A 23,822-nucleotide genomic window follows, 5' to 3' on the forward strand; every position below is an offset into this window, starting at 1 on the left:
TTGTTCGTGGTGATGCTTCCTAAGGCCCACTTGACTTCACATTCCAGGATGTCTGGCTCTAGGTGAGTGATCACACCATTGTGATTATCTGGGTCTTGACGATCTTTTTTGTACAGTTCTTCTGTGTATTCTTGCCACCTCTTCTTAATATCTTCTGCTTCTGTTAGGTCCATACCACTTCTGTCCTTTATCAAGCCCATCTATGCATGAAATGTTCCCTTGGTATCTCTAATTTTCTTGAAGAGATCTCTAGTCTTTCCCATTCTGTTGTTTTCCTCTATTTCTACGTGGTAGAAGGAAAATAGTAAATGAGAAAGCTTAAATATTAAGAAGGCAGGAAAGGAAAAATGAACATAAGGCATTTGCATGATAAATTATCAGTCAGACTGATCAAGAATCACAAAAAATGCACATAGATTAGTCTACTGTAAGGAAAATGGAGAGTATCTGACTGGATGTTGCAAAAATCTTGCTAATGCTGCTAAAAACTGCCAGATAAACCAAAGCTCCCATATCAATGGAGAAAGTGTGTAAAGCAAACTTTCCAAAAGAAAGTTTAGGTAGGTGTATTAATATCAGACCACACTTTAGCAGGACTGATCAAGACAATGAGGGAAGGCACATGCATGTCCATACACACACAAATTACAGATACGAAAGGGGACCAAACTAGAGTTTGTTTCAGACTTTCAGAAATCTAAGAAAAATATTAAGATCAGCTCTCTGCCAATAAATTTGAAATTTTAGGGAAATTTGGCAAATTAGTAGGGAAATATAAAATTACCACAGTGACTGAAGAAGAACTAGAAAGACTAGTAGGCTAACAAACCATTAAAGGGCTCGAATCAATAGCACTCACACCCACCTTCACACTCAATGCATCTCTCTCCTTTTCATCCACTATGTTTTATGAGAAAATTTTAGCAAAGTTTCAGAGGATAGAAAAAGAGAAAAACTACTCATTTTCAGAGGATAGTGTAATTTCGATATGAAAATCACAAAAAGTTCAAACAATGAAATAAAAATAAAGCCCAGTTTTGTGTAAGAAAATTTAGTCTAAACTAAGTACTAAATAAATGAATTAGTATTAAAATCAACTTAAGAATAACTAAAATTTATTCCAAGACTTCAAGGATGGCTCAACATCTGAAAATCTATCACTGCAATGAATCACATTGAAACAATGAGAGAGAAAAACTCGTTTAACTATTTTAATAGATATTTAAAAATTTCCATGTAGATAAACTCTCTCAACTAGGTTAAATGCCAACAAATATCACACTTAATAATGAAGTCTAATAAACTTTAGTTGATATCTAAACTCTATTGGGAATGCCTGAAATAGGAAAAAGTCAAATCCATAGAAAATTGAACAAAAGGATATGACAGACATCACAGAAGAAAAAAATTGATCATTTACAAAAGTAAATTTGAAGTCTTATGGTCAATAGGAAGATGGAGTCAAGACAATGAGAATTTCATTTACAACCATCAGTTTAGCAAGAATCCCCCAACTGGAAAAGCACACCACATTTGGCAAGAACACGAGAAACTCTTTATACTGGTTTGAGAGGACAGCCATTTTGAGAGATAAGTTTTCAATACCTATTATAGTAAAACTGAATTTTCTTATTTATTATTATTTAGCAATTTCTACTTTAAGTAAATAACCTAGAGAAACTTGCTTATATTCACTTGGAAATACATAAGGATGATCACTGCAATATCATTGAGAAATGTGAAGATAAGAAACAATTTCAATGTCCCTCAGTCAGAAAATACATTCAGAGGTTAAAGCATCGGCCTGCAGTGCGGGAGACCCAGGTTCGATCCCTGGGTGGGGAAGATGCCCTGGAGAAGGAAATGGCAACCCACTCTAGTATTCTTGCCTGGAGAATCCCATGGAGGGAGGAGCCTAGTAGGCTACAGTCCATGGGGTCGCAAAGAGTTGGACATGATAAGTGACTTCACTTTCACTTTCTTTCACATGAAATATATATAGTATGCAATTATAATGAATAAACTAGCTGTACATGCATCAGCATAGATAGAATATGAAAACAGCTTTGAAAAAATTGAAGTTTCAGAAGGATAAACAAGATGCTATTCATACAAAAATGTAAAATTCTGTATCTTTAACAGATATCTGAGTTTGCAGCTGAAGAATAAGAAATACAAATGGATACACTCTAATATTCATAGTTGGAGTTGCACTGGGAAGAAAGAAACAAGACTAGGGAGTGAAAGGAAGAAGGTTTCCTACAATTGTATCTACAGCAAAAGGAAAATCACTTCTTTACCCGAACTGTGGATAGGAGAGAGACAAACAAATCATCCATAATCCTTCCACCATCACACAAGTGAGCTCTTTTCATTTTGGTATTCTTCCAGATTTCTGCCCTATTTCTATAGTAATAGACAATGGAAAGGCTGGACTTCCTCCTTTGTTTCCCTACTTTTTTTTTTTTTATATTATAAGCATATTCCACTCGATTCCCTATCTATATTTGACCACTTTGGTTATTTCAGTTTTTTCTTTCATAATCTCTGTAATATGTTAAGATATGTATGAACAGTTCATTTTGCTGAAGAGGAAAAATTATGAACTCTAATGCATCAGTAATTTCTCCCCTCACTATTTTGTTCCCTTCCCCCTGCATAAAATAATCGAGAAAAATGTTCTTAAATTATAGACTATGCCATGCATCTTATGCTCCAGTGACCTAACAATCTCCATGGGTCTATGGTAAATTAACTTTATTAATTAGAAACAATTTGTGGAAATGTTGAAAGAAATGTCTAATCAATTTCTTGGACTACTTTTGTCAGAAATGAATAAATATCTGACTTCAGATAATCAGAAAGAATTTCAACAGAGCATAAAAAAAGTCATCTTTCAGATCAGTTGTCTTTAAAGAGAGGCAGTCCTAGGATTTATGTTAAAAGGGAAAAAAGACACTGTACATGTATTTAAACTTCCCTTTCTGCCATCTGAGAATGTCTTTTATCTTTTTCCTGGTCCATTAAAATAAGATCTGAGATACACCTTGATTTAATATGACATGGGTCAGTATAACGACCCTAGATTTCTGGGAAGAAATAATTCTACAATTTAAATATATCTATGCTTCAATTTCTTTGTTTCCACATTCATTAAAATATTTGTGTACAGTCTATGTCTAGGACTTTAGACGTCATTGGGAGGCAACACAGAATTACTGATAGACTCGGAGCTGGGGGTCAGACAGATTTGAATTTGAATCCTCTCTGTTCCATTTTCTAGTTTTAAAAGTATTGAACAAATACCTTAAATCTTCAGTTTCCTACTCCACAAAACAGTAATAATAAAATCTACTTGAAAGGTATACTATAGATATTGAATGAAATATCTGCCCTCTGAATATAGGCATTCCACCAAAATTGTGCTACAAATTTATTATATTATTAAAATTACAGTATTTTAAAAAAGAAGTGTTGAGGTTTGCATTTTGGAAAGTTCCTTTTGTTACTTGCATATAGCATCAGGTTTTTATCTTTTCTGCCTTTCTTGTAGAAAACCTCTAGTAATTTAAACATTACATAATAAAACATGAATGCTTCTTAATGATACCTTCAACATTATGTTCCTGGAGAAATAAGAACCCTGTAAATGCAGTGGAAATGTTAAAGATGACTTGTAAAAGCAAATCTTTTCTAACTGTATTTGGACCCTTAGAAACCTATCTTCTAAACAGATTTTTGGACTCTCTGGATGAAACACAGACTTGTGACTTCCTCTCATGGTTGTTTCCACTTGCCATGTCCACCCCTGGGCCACCACCCTCCTTTGAAGAAAATAATTAATCAACCTCTATATCAGACTGTACCTGCTAGAGAAGCAGCTCACATAGCATATTCAAACACCTATTCCCTTCGTCAAACAGTGAAGTTTTCCACGACAGGATCAGTGGCTAATTGTTGAGGGTGCTACATGCTGGACACTGTACCTAGATTCATCCCATCCACCTCTCACTGGTCGTGTGATCTCACTGGTTGGGTCACCAGCAGTTCAGTGGTGGAATAACTGAGTTAACATGTGGGAAATGCCTGATAGGTACATTTCCATGCTCATCTTCTCCTATGCCACACTGCATGAGGATGAGTCAAAAAGTTTTGCTGCAAGACAGTTCTGAAAAATCTAAAGAACCTGAATTAAAATAGAAAAGACTGAGACTTACACAACAAAACCAGCATGCCCTACTTTTCATCTGTTTTATTAGGGGTGTGGACCTAAGTTGAAAATCCAACTTATTCCAATTTTTTCGATGGTCCACCAGTTCTAGAAATAGGAAGAAGAGTTGTAGCTTAGCCAGCAGCTGCTCCCTGTGACATTCTACAGGTTCCTGGTGACAAGAAAGGATGAGACCATCTGATCTCTCAATTACCCAATGTCCCAAAGTGGAAAAGTTTCTATCTCCAATAAATACTTCTTGTAAGACTAACCTCCCCATAGGTTTTTACCCTAAGAAATTCCTGAATGAAAGAATTAATTCCTGAATCAAATGACTGGTAATTAGACTACAAACAATGGCATCCATTCTATCTAAACTGGATCTCAAAATGCATTTGTGCGAGGTTTACAAAATTGCATGGAAATTTTTTATTTAAATTTTTCCTCATAAGCTATTCCAACCTCTGTCTTCTAAATATTAGATAATGGTTAAAGATGAAGTAGTTGACCAGAATGGCTATAAGGAGAGACACACTTCTGGAAATAGAGGCTTTTAGGGTGGAATCTCCACACCTCTAGCCAGCTTTACCTGGCTGTGACCCTGCATACACAGTTGGATCCAAGTCTCTTCTTCCTTTAATCCTGTTTCTGATGAGGACGAGATGATTGCCATTATGCTGTGTTTAGCACAGTGCTTGGCACAAAGAGTTCACTACTTCCATTTACAGTAATATTTACTACCATCTCCCCCTCTGCTCACATCAACCACTTGGACTTTAGCTTCTACTGCCTCTACCACCAGTTCTTCTACTTTTACCACTTTTACAGAACACACACACACACCTCTACATATACACACCTCTTTGTACTTGATTTTACTATCATTTTACATATGAGTTTATGTAGCCTCTATATGTTTATGTACATATACATGTATACACGTGTGTGTATGCATGCCCAATTCCTACTCCTGCATGTTTCATAACTTCACAGATTCTACTATGACTCTACAGTAGCATCAACAACAATGTCATTCAGCCCTGAACACCAGGTTTTGTTTCTAATTCACGAATGGGTAAGTCAACTCTCTCTACATAAGGGCCACAAAAGTACACTGACTAAAGGGATGGTTAATTTTGTGTGTCAACTTGACTGGTCACAGGGTGTCCTGATACATATTATTTCTAGAACTGTTTAGAGGGTGTTTCTAGATGAAGTTAGCATTTGAGTCAGTGGGTTCAGTAGAGTAGACTGCCCTCCCTAATACAAGTAGGCATCATGAAATCCATTGAGGGTCTGAACAGAACCAAAGGAGGAGGAAAGAGGAATTCACTCAATTTGTCCTGGCTCATCTGTTGATCTGGGTCACGTCAACTCATCTTCTCCTGCCCTTGGACAGGGATTTATCCCATTGGCTACCCTGTTCTCAGGCTGTTGGACTTGGAATTATACCACCAGCTTTTCTGCTTATAGATGGCAGATTATGAGACTTCTTGGCCTCTATAACTGTGTGAGCCAATTCCTCATACTTAATAAATAATGAAATATTATATATGTAATATATGCACTCTAATATGTAATGCATAAATACATAAAATACATGCCCTACTGGTTCTGTTCCTCTGGAGAACCCTGACTAATACAATGACCAGGTAAATGTTACTAGAGTAGTCTCAGTTTCAGGAGTAATATTATTAACTTTGAAACTACTTTGTCAAACTACTGATCTCATTCATAAGGAGGGCATGTCAACAATAATAATAGCTAATAACTTTTATTCCCTTACTTTGTGCTAGGCACTGTTCCAAGTATATTTCTCAATTTATTTGATTCTCAATTGACCCTATGAAGATATTATCACTTTTTCCATATTCAAATGAGAAAACTGAGGCACAATCCAGGTCACAGAGTCATAAGCAGCAGAGCAGAGATTAGAAGCTAGATATTTGAGTGCAGAATCGTGGGTCCCAATCACTCTGTTGTAGAATTTCTCAGAAAAATAGAAGTGCCAGCTGAGGTCAAACAGAGCATAAACAGCTCCCACAGCAATGGAAGTCATTACAGGAGGAGGTCATTGGCACACACCGCAGAGAGGACCCAAGAGGACCAAACAAACTATGAAGCAAAGCCACGATGAGAGGCCATCGTGTGTGATGAAGACAGGGAGGTACAGAAGCTATGAGATTTCTCACTCATTAACTCGCATGGCCTCATTCCCTCAAACTCTATTCACGCTAATGCTATATGCGTTCTCTCCTTGAATCCTCTCAGTAGCACATGTGGAAACTGAGGCTTGGACAGCTTCAGTAACTCACTCAAGACAGCACCACTGTGGGTCAGGAAAACAAGCCTTCTAATTCCTGCTCCATTGCTCTTTTCCTTGGAACTACAGGAACAAAGAAAAATGAGAAATGAAAATGATGAAGCCCAGAGTGATGGTGAAGGTCACGGAGCTTAAAAGTGGGTTTTAGATGATATTTTTCAAAATTTCGTTAGGCTGATCCAATGGTTTCACAGATCAATTCTTCTATATAGCAGTCATTATATGGGGAACATGTGACAAGGCAGTTACTATATTTCTCTGTGCCTGATATTATCACTTATAAGAATAGTATTACTTAACCTTAATAGTATTACTTAACAGAATCAATGAAATCACTGATGAACTTAGGAATGACTCTTTAAATGCACCCTGACTTCTACTAATGCAACCACTAAGCAATTTTTCTAATAATCTAGTGGCCACTTTCAACGCATGAATAAAAGATGACCCTAAACCCTCATTTTTATTATTAAGGTCAAGCTTTAAAATACCTGAATTTCAAATTTCAGGGTGTCTGCTTTGAGGTGGGACATCATATCTGAGAGCATTTGTTTTAAGAAGTGAAAGGCAGGGTCATCTGAGCTACTGGCAGGCTTTCCTAGGAAACAGACCTCCTGAAGCCAGGCGCTGCCTGCTGCCCTAGACCTTGTTACAAACAAACCCTGCACTCCAAACACATGACAAATTGGTGCCACTTATCAAGTGTTTACAGCATTGCTGGGCACTTTGTGGAATTATAGATACATATCTTGCTCTTCACAGCGACCCAAAAAAGGGAGGATTTATTGATTTCTCCATTTTCCCATGTGAGGAAATCGGAGGCCCAGAGATATTAAATAACTCTTCTAAGATCACACAGCTAGTGTGGAGCTCAAAATATAAACCTAAGGCTATCTGACCACAAAGTCTATGCTCTTAACTCCTTATAACACATTCCTTCGATCTTCCTATTTTCAAGTATTGCTGTGTTCAATTTAAACAAATCTCAAAATTATGTAGTTGGTAAGAAAGAAGTATTTGACTCTCCCCCTGCTTTCAAATAATTTATAATTTGGACAGGGAGCTGAACTACACCCAAGAATCTAGAAAATAACAAAAACAGACTGTATATAATTGAGTCTCAAGCTAAGAACCATCTAAGTCCATTATATTACTCAGCCAGTACTGGCTGAACTATTATTACCTGCTACACAGACTGCCACTATGCATTCTAATTATGTCGAGCTACTGTGGATCCTCCACACATCAGGGTGTTTCTTGCCCCTGTGCTTTTGCACGTGTGGTTCCTCTGCTTGTAACAACCTTACCTCCAATGTCCTTTTCACAAACTTTCACTTATTCTTTATTTTTTTCAGCTTGGTCATTTTCCTTTATTATGATGACTAACAAGTGAACAGGCCTTTTTTTACATTACTTTTTTTGTTGGAGTACAGCTGCTTTACAATGTTGTGTTAGTTTCTACTGTACAGCAAAGTGAATCAGCTGTACATATACACGTATCCTCTCTTTTTTGAATTTCTTTCCCATTTAGGTTACCACAGGGTACTCAGTAGAGTTCTCTGTGCTATACAGTAGCTCTTACTTACTCTTTAAGACACTAATTAAGTATCATTTTTCTCTGGTCCTTCAACAGTTTTTATTCTCCACACAGCAGCCAGGACGATCTTTTAAAAAGATAGCTCAGATCTTGTCACAATCTTGCTTATGCTATTTAATTTAAAAACAACAAATGTTAATTCGTGTTGTTAAAAATATTGTTAAATGAATTAACAACAATGTTAATTCATGTTGATGTATGGCAAAAATCATCACAATATCATAAAGTAACTATCTTCTAATTAAACAAAAAGTAACAACAAAACCATCGAATGCCTCACCTGTATGATCTCAGCCCTAGCAACCTCTCCAAATTCCCTATGACCCTCTTTCTCCCTCGTTACACTCTAACCACACTGGTCTCCTCTCTGTTTTACAAGGATGCTACGCACTCTCCTAAATCAAGGACTTTGCAAATGCTGTTCCTGCTTCCTGGAATGTTTCTGTATGGCCAGCTGCCTCTCAACCACTAGGACTCACCTTAGAAGTGTGGCCATGTCAAATTATTTAGCCTGTGACTCAAGTTTTCTCATTTATAAAATCTATAATAGTTGTATCTACTTCTTAAAGATTGTCACAAATGAAATCATTCACATAATTAGAACAGACACTATGTCAGCATTGACTGCTATTTCTAATACTGTCATTGTTTCATTGTTGTCATAATGGCTCCCTAGGCTATCTGCCTATTTCTACCTGCTTCTTCACCATATGTTATTTATACAGCATCCAGATTGATCTTCCCCAAATAAACGTCAGCTCACTACCTGGCTTCCCCATGCATTTAGAGCAAAATCCAAACTCAGCCCATGGCTTCTAAGAATCACCACTGGCACTGCCCTAGCACACTGTGTTTTAGCTCTAGCCCTTGCCTTTTTCGTTCTTGAAACTCACTGAGAGTGGTTCTCCCTTGAGACTGCATCCCGGCTGTCCCTCTCTTGGAACATCTTCTAGACCCTCCATGACGGGGTCCTCGTTATTGAGGTCTCAGCCCAAATGTCACCACTTCAGGAAGGTTTTTCCTGATCGCCCTCTACCTCCTTGGTTTCATTTCCAATCCCATTTTATTATCCTAATATGCTTTAACTTTTTTCTTTATAAAAGTAGACTCATAGATACAGAAAGCAAACTAGTGGTTACCAGTTGTAGGGGGAGGGTCAATATATGGGTGGGGAAAAAGGAGGGACAAACTCTTGGATGTAAGGTAGGCTACAATGATATATTACACAACAGAGGGAATATAGCCAATATTTGTAATAACTGTAAGTGGAGCATAGCATTTACCACTGTTCAAGTAAGAACTACAGCCATATCTTATTTGACCACCGTGTCATTTCTCTGTTATCATTATTTTACTTGACTGCCTTAGGAAAGGCATTCACTCCCTGGGATCTGTTCTTCCTAGCCATAACATAGGTCCTAGATGTGATCACATAATCTGCTCAGCCCTGGAAGACACTTATATTCCCCACTCTGTGTGGGGTAGAAATACCAAAAACACAAACACAAAAGTATGTTCCAAAGTACCAGGTTGAAGGATGCCATCCAGACATTGAAAACAGGTTTATATTATCTTTTAAAGACTATTGTCAAAATGAAAATCAAAATTAAATGTTTGGGAGAGAATATGGTGGACTCCCAAGATCCACCCACAGACCCTCACATGAGAGAAACATTGTACCGTCTGAATCTATTCTCCTGAAATAAAAAGCTTCTCTCTCTGTCAGTGTCTGAATCAGAGATTTCCTGACTCAGGACTCCACTCTGACTCTTAGTAGGAAAAAACCCATAGTTATAGCTAATGAATAATATATTAGCCAACAGTCAACTCTGCTAAGTATTGACATAGACCCAGGGCTGATTGCTGCCCTGGGACTAACCTGCTTTGCTCACACACACAAATAGAAGCTGCTTATTCAAATGGCATGCCAACTAGCTTGGTTTGCGTGAAAGAGTGATGACAAAGGATAAATTCCAAAGCATCATTTCATTAATGTGATATTAATATTCTAGAGAGAAGAAGAAAGAGAGAGGCCAAGGGCTGAAGAAACTAAGACTCATTGATCATCTTCTGTGTACTCCCGAGCTTTATATAATCTATATCATTTAGTCTTTGTGACAATCAATTAAGTAAATATTACTATGTTCACTTTAGAGATGTGCATATCAAAGCTCTGAGCTGTTCAGTGACTTGTATTAGAGGCAGGGTTGAACCCATGCTAATTTGACTCTGGGCCTGTACTGCTCCATTACACAATGCTGCTTATATGTAATACACAGTATAAAGGGGCTTAGAAGTAAAAATGGCTGTTGTAAATGCACTGAGTTCCTAAAAAGAGGATTACAAAATATATCCGCAGAGATACAGCAAAAACATAGACCCCTGTTATGTGAATAATGGTTAAAAACAATAAGAGTTTGAGATTAGGGAAGAATGTGGTCCTTAGATACTTTTTAAAAATATCATGTAAAGAAAAAATAAAGGGACTTCCCTGCTGATTCAGTGGTTAAGAATAACTATAGTTATAGTTATAGCATTTACTTGTTCAAAGTACTTTCTTGGCATTACAAGATAAAATTCAAAACCCTTAGCATGGCACTTAATGTATTTCAGAATTCAATGTCATATCTTACTTTTCCACATCAGCATCCTTCTTCTGTCTGTTTATATCCTCTTCTCTACCACCTTGCTTTCAATCATGTTCTAGCTCTATAGTGAACATCCACTGGTCTGTCCAACCACCCATTCTTCCATCTACCTACTATAAGTCAAGAATGTCATTATTTCTGGGAATAATACTCTACCCTCACCTACCTTAGAAAGTTAAAGTGCTAGCAGCTCAATCGTGTCTGACTTTTTGCCACCCATGGACTATAACCCGCCAGGCTCCTATGTCCATGGAATTCTTCAGGCAAGAACACTGGAGTGGGTGGGTAGCCATTCCCTTTTCCAGGGGATCTTCCTGACCCAGGAGTCGAACCCAGGTCTCCTGCATTGCAGGCAGGTTCTTTACTGCCTGAGCTACAGAGTCTCACAAAAGGGAACAAATAAGGAAACCTGTGTAATCCTGACCTATCATTACAGGATACATTTCAAGTTCTTTTTACTTCCACGAAGCCACACCTAAGTATTCTGGTCCCTCTTCATCTCTCATCTTTCACTGTCATAGCACTATGGCTCATATCATCACTGAGGTATAGCGAGTCTCATTTTAGATGAGATTAAGTTTTAAAGTCAAAGGAAACTGTTTAAAGTCAAACTGAAACTGTGCTTGTAAATCCCTTAGCAAGAACGTGTCACTCCAGAGACTGACTACAGTTTCCCAATACTTGCCTATCACAGCAAGTTTGCCCCACTGCCCCGCATGTTGAAATGGATGATTAAAATGCCAGAGAAGAAGTCAGCTTAGTTCAGAGCCAAGCTGTGGAGAAAATGCATATCGAGCTGAACACTACTATCACAGTGCACTCATAATCACACTGAGATGCTCACAGTATTCAAGGCAAGAGGGAATCAAGACCAACTTAGAGCACAGCAGAAGTCATTGTCCCCTCAAACTGTGACACTGGGGCCCACATTCATAGAGTAAATGGTACAGATCATCTCCGAGCTGTCTAATTTTTTCTCTCTTTCACGCAAATGCACATAGAAGGCAGCTGACTTACCCTGTCATCACTGAACTGTTTCAAATAGGTAATTGAACGGGGTTCCCAAAGCACATGAATTTTATCTAGCTCCATGCAGTTTGTTCCTTGTTGAACCAGATCATCTCATCCAATCCTTGGTGTACAGAATCCTCCATTATTTGGTACCTATCTCCCTCTAACAACGCATTCCTTCCCATTTCTTACTATACTTTCTATACTCTAACTCAACTAGTTCAGTTTCCAAAAGAAAACAGGATACTCCACACTTTTTTGTTCTGGTTATGATGTCTTTTCCTGTGTTTTCTGACAGATGTTTATCCTTAATACTTAGTTCACATGTTGCATCTTCCCTGCTAGGTTGATTGAAATAATGCCTCTATTCTTCATCCCTTCCTGGATCCCTGCCCAATGCCATGTAACCTTTCAGTGTTTTACTCTAAGTCAGTATTTGCAAGATTGCCTGGATAGTCTGCAACATGTGAGCCAGGCAGTTGAGCCTAGCCCAGATCAACTGAACCCATACTCACTGTGTTTACTATTGTTATATTGTTATTATGGAGTATTATTGTAGTAATAGCAAACTGATATGTTTTCTATAAAAAAAACTTCCCTGACCCTCCCAAGGAAAAGCGATCTCTTCACATTTTTGCAACCTCTGAAACTTTTACCTTTCTCTATTATAAAATGTAAAACATTCTACTATTATAAACATTTAATGAGTGAATAGGTAGTATGATCATTTTTAGGTTTAGTTTTCCTTCTAAGACTGACCTTCTTGAGAACAGGAGCATCTTTGGGAAGGAGTTAAGGTGATACACTCAAAACAGTTTGGGCATATCTATTAGTACAGCCATTATGGAATACGGTATGGTGGTTCCTCAAAAAATTAAAAATTGAAATGCCATATGATCCAGAAGTCCTACTCCTCAGTATATACCCAAACGAAACAAAAACAGGATCTCCAACAGATACCTGCACTCCTGTGTAGACTGCAGTATCACTCACAATGGCCAAGATATGGAAACAACCAAAATGTCTATCAACAGAAGAATGGGTACAGAAGATGAGAGAGAGATATATAATGTACATGTGTATATAGTAGATATATATGTGAGTAAATGTGATAGATAACAAATGTTAAAGATATGTGAATGTAATATATTATAAATGTGATATATGTGTGTGTATATATAAAGATAGATATATATGGAATATTATTCAGCCTTGAAAAAGGCCATCTTGCCATTTGCAACATGGATGAACCTCAAAGACATTATGCTAAATAAGTCAGAGAAAAGACAAATACTATGTGATATCACTTATATGTGGAATCTTAAAAAAATAAAATACCTGAACTTGTAAAAGCAGAAGTAGAATGGTGGTTACCAGAGACTGAGGAGTGGGGAAACTGGAGATGTTAAGAGTACAAACTTGCAACATAAATTCTGGAAACTCAATGCACAATATAGGGATTCTAGTTAAAAAAAAAAAATGCTGTATTATAAACTTAAACTTGCTGAGAGACTAGAATTTTAACTGTTTTCAAAAGAAATGATAATTATGTAAGGTGATAAAGGTGTGAGCTAGTGTTAGTTAATGCTACCACAGTAACAATATTGTGAAATATGTATACTGAACCAATATATTGTGCATTTTGAACTTACATAGTTGTACATATCCATTATATCTCAGCTTAAAAAAAATAGTTTGGGAACACGTGGATTAGAATCATGGCTCTGCAAGTGGCAAATTTTCTGAGCCGAAGTATCTCTAGCTATAAAATGAAAACAGAGCCAGAAACTTTACAGCCTTCTTGAGAAGAGGACGTGAGAACCTCAGTATAAAGTGGTCAGCTCAACACATGACACATCAGAGGCGCAATACATAGACTGACACTTCCACGGCAAAAGTATTACAATGAGCGCACCAGAGCCAGAAAGGCCTTTGTCCCATGCAAAGTGAAGTCGCTCAGTTGTGTCTGATTCTTTGCGACCCCATGGACTGTAGCCTACCAGGCTCCTCCATCCATGGAATTTTCCAGGCAAGAGTACTGGAGTGGGTTGCCATTGCCTTCTCCAGGGGATCTTACTAGCTGCCCACAGCACTCTGTAGTCTCTAATCCGATTTATTACTAGGAGGCTGATGTTTCCATTTACTGAGCCCAACTGTACCGTAAATAAAAGGACTCCAGAGACCCATCTTTGCAACTTAACATTAGCACAGTTGTTAAATGCAGTTTATTTAATCTCTCATTTAATCAAAAGTTGCAGTTGGTTGCGGTTTGTTATCTCTTCTTCCCCCAACTCTTCTGAGAAATACAGACACCTGACCTGGGCTTATTGCCTGCTTTAGGGCAGGCTAAGCAGCCTCGTTGATGGGCTGCATTGCTGCACAATTAAGAAATGGGTACTCACCTCACTGGAGGCAGGCTGCCTTCTTTTGCAGCTTCTGCAAGAGCAAGATGCAGGGTGGGAAAAAAAAAAAAAAAAGACATGTTAGTGGCAGTCTGTTTAAGTGAACTGTTTGTACAATGACCTGACCCCCTCCCACCACCAGAGAAAATGCAGAGGTGCAGCTCACCCGCCCCACCCCAGCACCCAGGGACTGCCAGGGACTACATGTAGCATTCACACACACTTTATGGTGCTTATTTATTACTGCAGTCTCTCTATATTAGACTTTGACTTCCTTGGGCCCTGAAACTCCTATGGGATTTATCTCTTAATTTCTTGTTTCTTTAACATTTTTTTAATTAAACTTTCCACTTTGAGATAATTGTAGGTGTACATGCAGTAGTAAGAAATAATACAGAGGGACCCCATATACTCTTCACCCAGTTTCCTCAATGGTATGAGACCTGGGTTGATGTTCTTGTTTTCCCTTTGCCCTGTGGATGTCCACTAGCTCTAACAGCACTTGCTGTAACTAATGTCTTGTTTCTATCACAGAGTCCGGGAAAGAAGAGTGCAGCTGCTCAATGCATGCTTGAGGTAGTGGTAAGAGTGCCTTCCCTGAGCGCTTACTGTTGTGCTGGGCACTGTTCAGTCTTCCCAGGCCTCATCTCATTTCTCCTTACAATCATCCTACGAGACGAGTGTTACTATCATCCCCATTTTACAGACAGGGACAATGAAGCTCAGTGGGTCCCACGACCAAACCTAAATAGCCAGTGATGAGGGAGCTGGGGTTTAATAAAATTTAATAAAATGGGGAGCCCATTTTATTCCCCAAAACTTAGTCCTCTGTTCTCTGACAACTTTTTTCTCTTTCAGAGAGATGGTTTGAGGCCTGAATTATTTAATGTTTATAAAAATCAAACTTCACCCTCTTTGATATAGAGATAGCCATATTATCAAAGTACACTTAGAAGAGCTCTATTTCTCGTTACAGAATTTCCTTTTAGGATATGACTTAAGGTGACTTTTAGCAGTGGTTCTCAAAGCATGGCCCCCAGACCAGCAACATCAGTGTCTCCCAGAGAACTTGTTAAAAACGTAAATTCCCAAATGCTCCAAACCCAGACCGGACTTCCCCAATGGCTCAGTGGGTAAAGAAGCCACCTGGAATGCAGGAGACAAAGGAGATGCAGGTTTGATCCCTGGGTCGGGAAGATCCCCCGGAGGAGGAAATGGTAACCCACTCCAGTATTCTTGCCAGAGAAATCCCATGGACAGAGTCTGACAGGCTACAGTCCAAAGAGTTGCCAAGTCGAACATGACTGAGCGACTAAGCACAAATCCAGACCAACTGACTCAGAACTCTGGGTTCGGGCCCAGAAAGCTGTATTTTAACAAGTCCTCCAGTTGATTCTGATGCATGCTGATGTTTGAGAACCACTGAGTTAAAGAAATTTCACCCTGAGGTTGCCCAAAGCAGTCAAATGAGCAACCAGCAAACTAAGAAGAAATGAATGAAGAATTAGCTCTTTCAGTGTACTGTCCACTGGTGCTCGTGGCCACAGTAAGAAAAACGCTAGCACCGCACTACACATCGCCCCAAAGTGTACATTCACCTCGTGTTTCCTTAGAGCAAACGTGAGCGAAGGCGTTGACCGTGTCAGTGGGGTCAGGCTATGGAGGTAGAAGGGGGTGAGAAGGCTCCCTTGCATAGCAGAGGAAAACACATGAGCACGGAAAGAAGGCTGCCAACCAGGGACGCTGCAGGCTATGGAACGGAGGACAAGTGGGGGCAGGGTGGGGCCCTCCAGTCCATTCCCACAGTGGCCCTGGTGACTCCCATCACCATCCCAGGTCAAGTTCACACTGAGTTTCTTCTCTCCGCTCCCTCCCCCTCTCCTACTCCACTTGGTTGTGCTGACAACACAGGCTTTGTAGGAAAACAAAGACTCCCTGCCTCCCTCTTCAGCTACTTTTCTTTTTCTTCCTCTTGGACAGATTCCCAGTGATCAAACGCAAAGCTCTCAGGGGAAGCAGGCTGGCCCAAGAGCGATAAGGGGCCAATTCTCACAGATTTGTCATTTCACGGGCAAGCTGCCACAGCCTCTATATGAGAATACGCAGTGATGGATGTCCAGCCCCACAGAAAAGCAGTCTGGCACCATCCCCTGGGAGCTGATGCAGCGGGGGGAGGTGACAGAGAGACGGGGGCATGGGAGCCATGACTCCCCTTGGCTGGCTGTGCACGGGCCTGTGTGTTTTCTTACCTTCCCCATCGGGCTTGGAAAGAGCAGCTGCCTGCCTCTGGAAGGCCTGGAGGGTCACGACTGGGGGCCTTGGCGGCTTTGGGGGAGGAGGACCCAGGGACTCGACGGAAGGCAGTGGCTTGGTATTGGGGAGTTGTGGATGCCTGACATCTGGCTGTTCCTCTGGGCACAGAGAGTCCAAAATATAGGTCATTATTTCCATCTCATGGTTGGCCTCAGTCTCACTCCCGTCCCACCTATTCTCCACCCAGTAGCCAGAGTGTCCTGATCAACATGTGAACCCAATCTGGCCACCATCCCAGCTGCCCAGAGGATGAAGCTCAGTCTCCTCAGCTGCCGTCCACTCACTCCATCCTCTGGTATTAAAACACCACACAGCATCAGTCTACACTTTTTTTTCTTACCACACTTTACCATCCTGCTTCCCCAACCTTCAGTCCCAACATCTTTTGCTCACATGCCTGGCTTCTCAGTTTTTCAGATTTCATAAATATTTTTTGCAGTTTCTTTTTTTTTCTTTTTATTTTTTATTCTATTTTTAATTCACTTTTTTATTTGAAGTATAGTTATTTTACAAAGTTGTGTTTGTACAGCATAGTGAGTCATATGTTTGTGTGTGCGTGTATATGTATATAAAGTTGTGTTCATTTCAGGTATACAGCAAAATGACTCCGTTTTTATATGTGTATAAGATCCTTTTCTGATTCTTTTCTAGGTTATTACAAGTCCAGATTTGATTTCAAAAGCCTTAAATAGCTCTCAAATATCCAAGATTTTGTTCATTCCACCTGATGCAAAGAGCTGACTCATTTGAAAAGACCCTGATGCTGGAAAAGATTAAGGGCAAGAGGAGAAGGGGACGACAGAGGATGAGATGGTTGATGGCATCACCAACTCAATGGACATGGGTTTGGGTGAACTCTGGGAGCTGATGATGAACAGGGAGGCCTAGCGTGCCGTGGTTCATGGGGTCGCGAAGAGTCGGACACGACTGAGCGACTGAACTGAACTGAACTGTTCATGCCATTCTTGTTCTGGTATGCTGTTCCCTTACTCCTCCCTTGGTGAACTTTGACTCATTTTTTAAGACCCTCCTCCAATGATACCTTTCCTGATTTCTACCAGAAAACCAGCTCATAATCAACCACTCTTTGTTCAGTATCACCTATCACATTGTTACCACCTCTCCATCAGTGCTGTGACATATGAGAAGGGCTGGTCTATCTTCCCACTGAATGTAGGTTCCTAGAGGGAAGCAACTAAGCCCTAGGGATCTCCTCTCAGTGCCAAGCACAGGACCAGCATCAGCAGAAATGCACAATGACAATGACTATTCCCTGAAAGGATTCGCCAGGCACTCATGATGGGCAAATAATACGGGAGACAAGAAGAGGAGTAACAACTGGTCTCTTGATGTCCAGGGCTCCAATATCTAGAACAGGTTTCAAGGCTGGCTTTGTAGTACCTGGGCACCTGTGGATTCTATATCCTGTAATTTTCCAGGACAGTCCCAATTTTATGTATTTTATTCTTCTGCACTGATGAGCTAACCAACAGAAATTCCAACATTATATATAAATATTGCATAGGCTTTCTACACCAAAAACAGCACAAAATCTTATATTATTCAAGTACCTTGACTTTTGGTTGACATAACACAGTGGCTGACCACATGGTAAAACTAAAGAAACTTGGCTAGTGTTTTACAAAAACATCAGTGCAACCCCCTCAAGGCCCTGCTATCCTCTGCAGTCAAGGAGCAGGGGTCCTTCTAGCCCTACTAGCAGGGGTTACATAGTTAGGGCCAAAGTTCCTTTCTTCTAAGACTTGAAGTATAAGCTGCAAAGTCAGAGATTTTAGTCTTTATCAGATAATAGAGAAGACAGTAAAAGTGAATGATCACTTACTTACTAACTGAGCTCCTAATTTTTATCAGGCACTGTGCTAAGCAATTTACATGGGTTATCCCATTTGATCCTCCCAGCAGCGCTGTCAGGGAGGTTATCTAGACCTTTCTTTCCTCCCATCTCTCCTTGCTGCCATTCATCCTTTCTTCCTCCCTATCCCTTCATCAACAATAATTTATATTCCAAGCATTGTTCTAGGATCTGGAACTAGAGTTAAGGACAAGAAAAGAGAGAGTTCTGCCCTCAAGAATTTTCATTCCAATAGGAGGAGGCTGATGATAAACATGCAAACAGATAAACAGATAAGAAAACCATAACAGGGCGGTGACGGGGGACAAATAAGGATTTAGGGATTAACATGTACCATTACTATACATAAAATAGATAGCCAACAAGGACCTATTGGAAAGCACAGGGAATTAAACTCACTATCTTGTATTAACCTATACAGGAAAAGAATCTTAAACAGAAGAGAAGAGTGTGTGTGTGTGTGTGTGTGTGTGTGTATAACTGAATCATTTGATGTACATCTGAAACTAACACAACATTGTAAATCAACTATACTTCAATTTTAAAAAGTAAAAAGAGAAAATCACAGCAATCTATTAATTCTATAAAGGAAATAAAACAGGATGATATGAAAGAATGTGAATTCTTGGTGGTGAGGTAATAGACTTTAGATAGAGATCTTTGGCTAGAGAAGGCTTATCTGGGAAAGTGTCATTTAAACTTAGACCTAAAGGTAATGAAGGAAAGATCAAAGAAAAGTATTATATAGGAAGGAGGAACAGAAATCATAAGGTCCTGAGTCATAATGAAGTCTGTTCACAAAACAGCAAGGAATTCCAGGATGTTGTCTATAGGCTAGTGAGCCAGGGAAAGACAGCAGGAAGTAAGTCCGAGACATAAGCAGGGACCAAAAGCAGCAGAGCTATGAAGTCAGCAGTAAATAGTTTAGATGCTCTTCCGAGGGAAAGAGAAACCAAACAGGATCATAAGCAAGAGAGCCAGCCAGCCGGCCAGCCATTTATTCAAAAAATACTTTCTTGAGAACTCATTGAAACGGGCCTTGTTCTTTTAGGTTATGGGGATACAGTGGTAAAGAAGACAGTTTTTATTCTCACTTAACTTATACTTTACTGAGGTAAACAAATACATAACAAACTAGATAGGGGTAAGTGAGAGAAAACTAAAGCCGTGTAAGAAAAAGACTGCTGGAGGTGGGTGGCTATTTCAGATAGAGTGATCCACAAGGTCCACACGCAGCAGGTGACCTTGATAAAGTGAAGGAGTGAGATGTCAAAGTTCTACAGGAAAAGTGTTCCAGACAGAGAGAGCAGCAAGTATAAAGGTCCTGGGGTGGAACTAGCTTGGTATATCAGGAATAGAAAGAAGGTCAATGTGGTGAGAGAGGAGAGAGTACGAGATGCTGGCAAGGAGCAAACTGTATGAGCCACAGTAAGACAGCTAAAGTTGAAATGAGCAGGGGGGTGATATGATTGGATTAATGCTTTAGAGCATCACTGTACCTGTGAGGAGGAGCATAGACTACAAGAGGGCAAGAGTGTGAAAGCAGGGAGACCAGCTGGACCTTGCAGTGGTCCAAGAAGAGATGGTCCACAGTGGTGTAGACTTGAGCAGAAGGCAGAAATGGAAGCAAGTCAGGAGATTCAGAATGCATTTTGGTGACAGAGCCAAGAACTTGCTGCAAACAATGATTAGTTACAAACAAAGAGGCAGGGAGGTGGATAGGGGAGGGGAACAGAATATGATTCCTAGATTTTTGGCCTGAGCAAATAGGAGGGTGGTTGTGCTACTTATTAAGACAAGGAAGACTGGCAATGGATCGATTGATAGGAAAGGAAACCAGGCTTTGTGAAGTTAAGCAGACTGCCCCAGTTCAGGCATCTTGTAAGAAGCAGAGCTAAAGGATTCAAATCTGGGTTTGTCCCACCTGTCTCTCCATATAATTCCAGGAGATTAATCACTTAATCCAAACCTGAAGTTATAATCTAGCAGATGGGCTTAGAATATCTGTGCTAGAGTGTGGGACAAACACTGGCCAGGCCACACATAAGACCACCCATGCCAGTAAGCTCTAAATTAGAGAAATACAGTGATCCCTCCCCCTAGGCCTGTGGGGGCTTGATTTCTTACCTGAGGTCTGGCTGGTGAGCTCATTGTCATAGACAGGGTGACAAATGCTCCCTGTCAAGCTCCTCTCAGGACTGGAGTTTGCTCCGCTCTCCCTGCTACATTGAGAAGGTTGAACGGTGGGATCTTCAGAGATGGCACACAATCTTCTTTGAGCCATCAGGTGCCTGTGGGAAGGTAGGGACTGGGCTTCTTTTATTTCCGTATTTTCCATGGGCTCCTCTGAAGTCAGCTTGATACTTTTCTGCTCTTTTAGATGGAAGGCCCTGCTTCCACAACTGGCAGGGAGAAAGACGGATGGTGTCTCACTTTTCTGAGATAAAACCTCCCAGCTCCAGAGCTTGTTTCTGAAGCTATCATTCACCATGACTTTCTTCTTATTGGCTATCTCACCATTTGACTGATACACATCTAACAGCGGAGAAGCCTTCTGTGACCTTACTGCAGAACCAGGAAAACTTGGCGGTTCCAGGTAATTAGAACATTTCTGAGTCTCACTCTTCTGAGTCCCCTTCACTTGCTGGGGTTTAAGAGGCTGGGGATCACCATCAGCACAGTTGGGTGAGTGCTGATTGTGGCTGGATGAGGGGGGTTTCCCACTGGCCAAAGTCTTCATGGACTGTCTGCTTCCAAAGTCTCCCTTTTGAGAAACACCTGCTGGGAATTTGATAGGTCCTGAAAGAGATGATGCATCAAGATTTTGAAATTTGGCTCGAAGTTCCTTGAAGTTTCTTAATCCTTCCTAGAGCATAAAAGAAAAGAAACAAGCAGCACCATTAGCTGACTTCACTGTGCTTGCTAAGCGGCTCTAGGTGCTGATGTAATGCCATTGCTTATCTACTGAGTAGTATCAGTAACGCTACTGTCTACGTGAGGCAGAGTCAAACTAACTACATGCTCTTTGAAACACTGCAGGTGTGCCTAATTTCTTCACAACATACAAAGAATGCTTATAAGATATATAGCACTAACAATTGCTGATAAACCCCTTGATATAAACTTCTGGTAGCTCTCTGCTGCCTGTGCAAATAAACCCCTTCATGTGGCATTTAAGAACAAAAGTTGTGGAATTATGATCTCAGCCACAGATCAACATGTGCGTGTGTGCTTAGTAACTCAGTTGTGTCTGACTCTGTGACCTCATGGACTGTAGCCCTCCAGGCTCCTCTGCCCATGGGATTTTCCTGGCAAAAGTACTGGAGTAGATTTCCATTTTCTCCTCCAGGGGGTCTTCTCAACCCAGGGATTAAACCCACATCTCTGGCATCTCCTGCACTGGCAGATGGATTCTTTACCACCACTTAACCCTGATGCTGGGAGAGATTGAAGGTGGGAGGAGAAGGGGACGACAGAGGATGAGATGGCTGGATGGCATCGCCGACTCAATGGACATGCGTTTGAGTAAGCTCCAGGAGTTGGCAATGGACAGGGACGCCTAGCGTGCTGCGGTCCATGGGGTCTCAAAGAGTCGGACACGACTGAGCGACTGAACTGAATTGAACTGAAACCAAAAGGATAATTGACAAGTTTCTAGAAACTTTATACTCTCTACCACCCTGCTTATGTGTTCCCGCTCCCCCAATGCTTCCCCCCATCTACTTGTCAACTGCTTTCTTGCAACAATAATGCCCACCTTCTCCACAAGATTTGCCCTGTGGCTGACAGGTAGACTAACTCCTTCCCTGGCTCCATGTTGCCTGGCTATTGAGCTTAACATCATAGGGTGGAGACAAGAGCAATCTTTGGAACCTGACAGGTACATGTTCCATTTCTGACTCCACTCTTTATCATCTAGGCAAATACTTTGGGAAACTTGGTATCATCAGTGAAGTCTCATCATAAAAATAACTTGCAAGCAGTAGAAGCATGACGGCTGCCATATGTAAAGAGTCCATCACAGTGCCTGGCACATAGTAAATAAAAGCTGTTTAAAAGGGACGAGATGATGCTCTTGTATTTTTGACTCTCCTTGGGAGATTGTGTTCTACTTTAAATTCCACCCAAATTCAGTGAATGAAAATGGTGGTAGTAACAGCAGGCCAACCCTTGGAGCAAAGGAAGGGACACGCACAGGATCATACAGTAAGTTGGTGGTCTATGTAGGTGGGATTGGGCTCGAGGCCTGTGCAGTGCTCTTCCTAGTCCCCGCCACCCTCACTAAATTTACTTTTGTAAATGTATTTTGGCATTTTCTGTCTTCAGAGGAGGTGGTGGGTGGATAGAGCATAGGAGGACATCTAATGGAGCCATTTCCAAAGAGCCATCAACTTCTTCTGATCATCTTAAGGGTCTTAATTTTAGGTATACAGACAATCTCCATGCAGGTAACTTCGGATTTTGCCTGCTGAAGGAATAACTGTTGAGTGACCTTTTCTCACTGTGTTTACAGTTGACTCACACCCGCCCTCTGAAGATTTAGGAAGGGAGGAATATTGAACAGGAAGTATGAAGCAGGTATCTGGAAGCATGCTTGCATGCTCTTCCCTCTTTCTTCAACCCTCCCTCCATCCCCTTCCTTCTCTTCCTCCTTTCTCTCTCTCTCACTCACACACACATACATATCCCTACACACACATTTATAGCTTTCTTCACAAACTTCCAAGGGTTAATTTCTTATATTTCAACCAGCAGTCAAGTTGATTCCATTGACCTTCCTTTCCCTTTATGCTGCTACCTAGCAGCAGTCAGCACTGGGCATGGAACCAGCAGATCCGAGTATGAGGCTCAGCTTTGCCATTCCAGTCATGTGCCTTGGACAATTTACTTCACTTTTCTGAGCCTTAAGCTCCTCACTATAAAATGGGGATATCCTACTAACAGTTCAGGGTTATTGCAAGGCTCACATGACACGACAGATGTATATACCTCAGTGATTAATATTTTTTAAATTGTGGTAAAATACACTTAACTTTAAATTTACCACTATAGCCATTTTTAAATGTGTAGTATAGTACAGTAATGTTCAGAACACTCACACTGTAGTGAATGTCCGGGACTCTTCCCATCTTGAAAACTGGACCACTATATTCATTAAACAACAGCTTCCCATTCCCCCTCCCCCGGAGAGAGCTGGGACAGAGAGGAAAGGGAGTACAGACACTGGTCTGTGGCAGGCAGGACAGTGTTAGACCTACATGAACGGTCTGTGCTGCAGCTCTGCATGCCCCAGCCTGAGTCACATTCACTGGTGTGGAAGGGGTTGGGTGCTGGAATGTGGGGCTTGGAGAATGGGCTCAGGAAGAGAACAGCTACTGGCTGCAAACAGACAGATCTGAAGGGGCAGGAATAAGGAGTTCCACAATAAGGAATGTTTGTGAAAGA

At 40.6% G+C, this 23,822-nt stretch overlaps 1 protein-coding gene across 1 annotated transcript in view; it reads right to left on the reverse strand.

The window, feature by feature from the left end:
• The window catches only part of LOC105000168 (chromosome unknown open reading frame, human C1orf168), a 125,736-nt gene that overhangs the window by 53,292 nt on the left and 48,622 nt on the right, over positions 1–23,822 (reverse strand). The window contains exons 2-4 of the mRNA XM_010855866.1: positions 20,505–21,243; positions 16,441–16,602; positions 14,192–14,225 (exon numbers count right to left, since the gene is read on the reverse strand). Coding sequence (XP_010854168.1) covers positions 14,192–14,225; positions 16,441–16,602; positions 20,505–21,243 — 935 coding nt within the window. The remainder of the gene's footprint in view (positions 1–14,191; positions 14,226–16,440; positions 16,603–20,504; positions 21,244–23,822) is intronic.

This window comes from Bison bison, unplaced genomic scaffold (genome assembly GCF_000754665.1).
Source record: "Bison bison bison isolate TAMUID 2011002044 unplaced genomic scaffold, Bison_UMD1.0 scf7180017864369, whole genome shotgun sequence".
Lineage (NCBI taxonomy): Eukaryota > Metazoa > Chordata > Mammalia > Artiodactyla > Bovidae > Bison > Bison bison.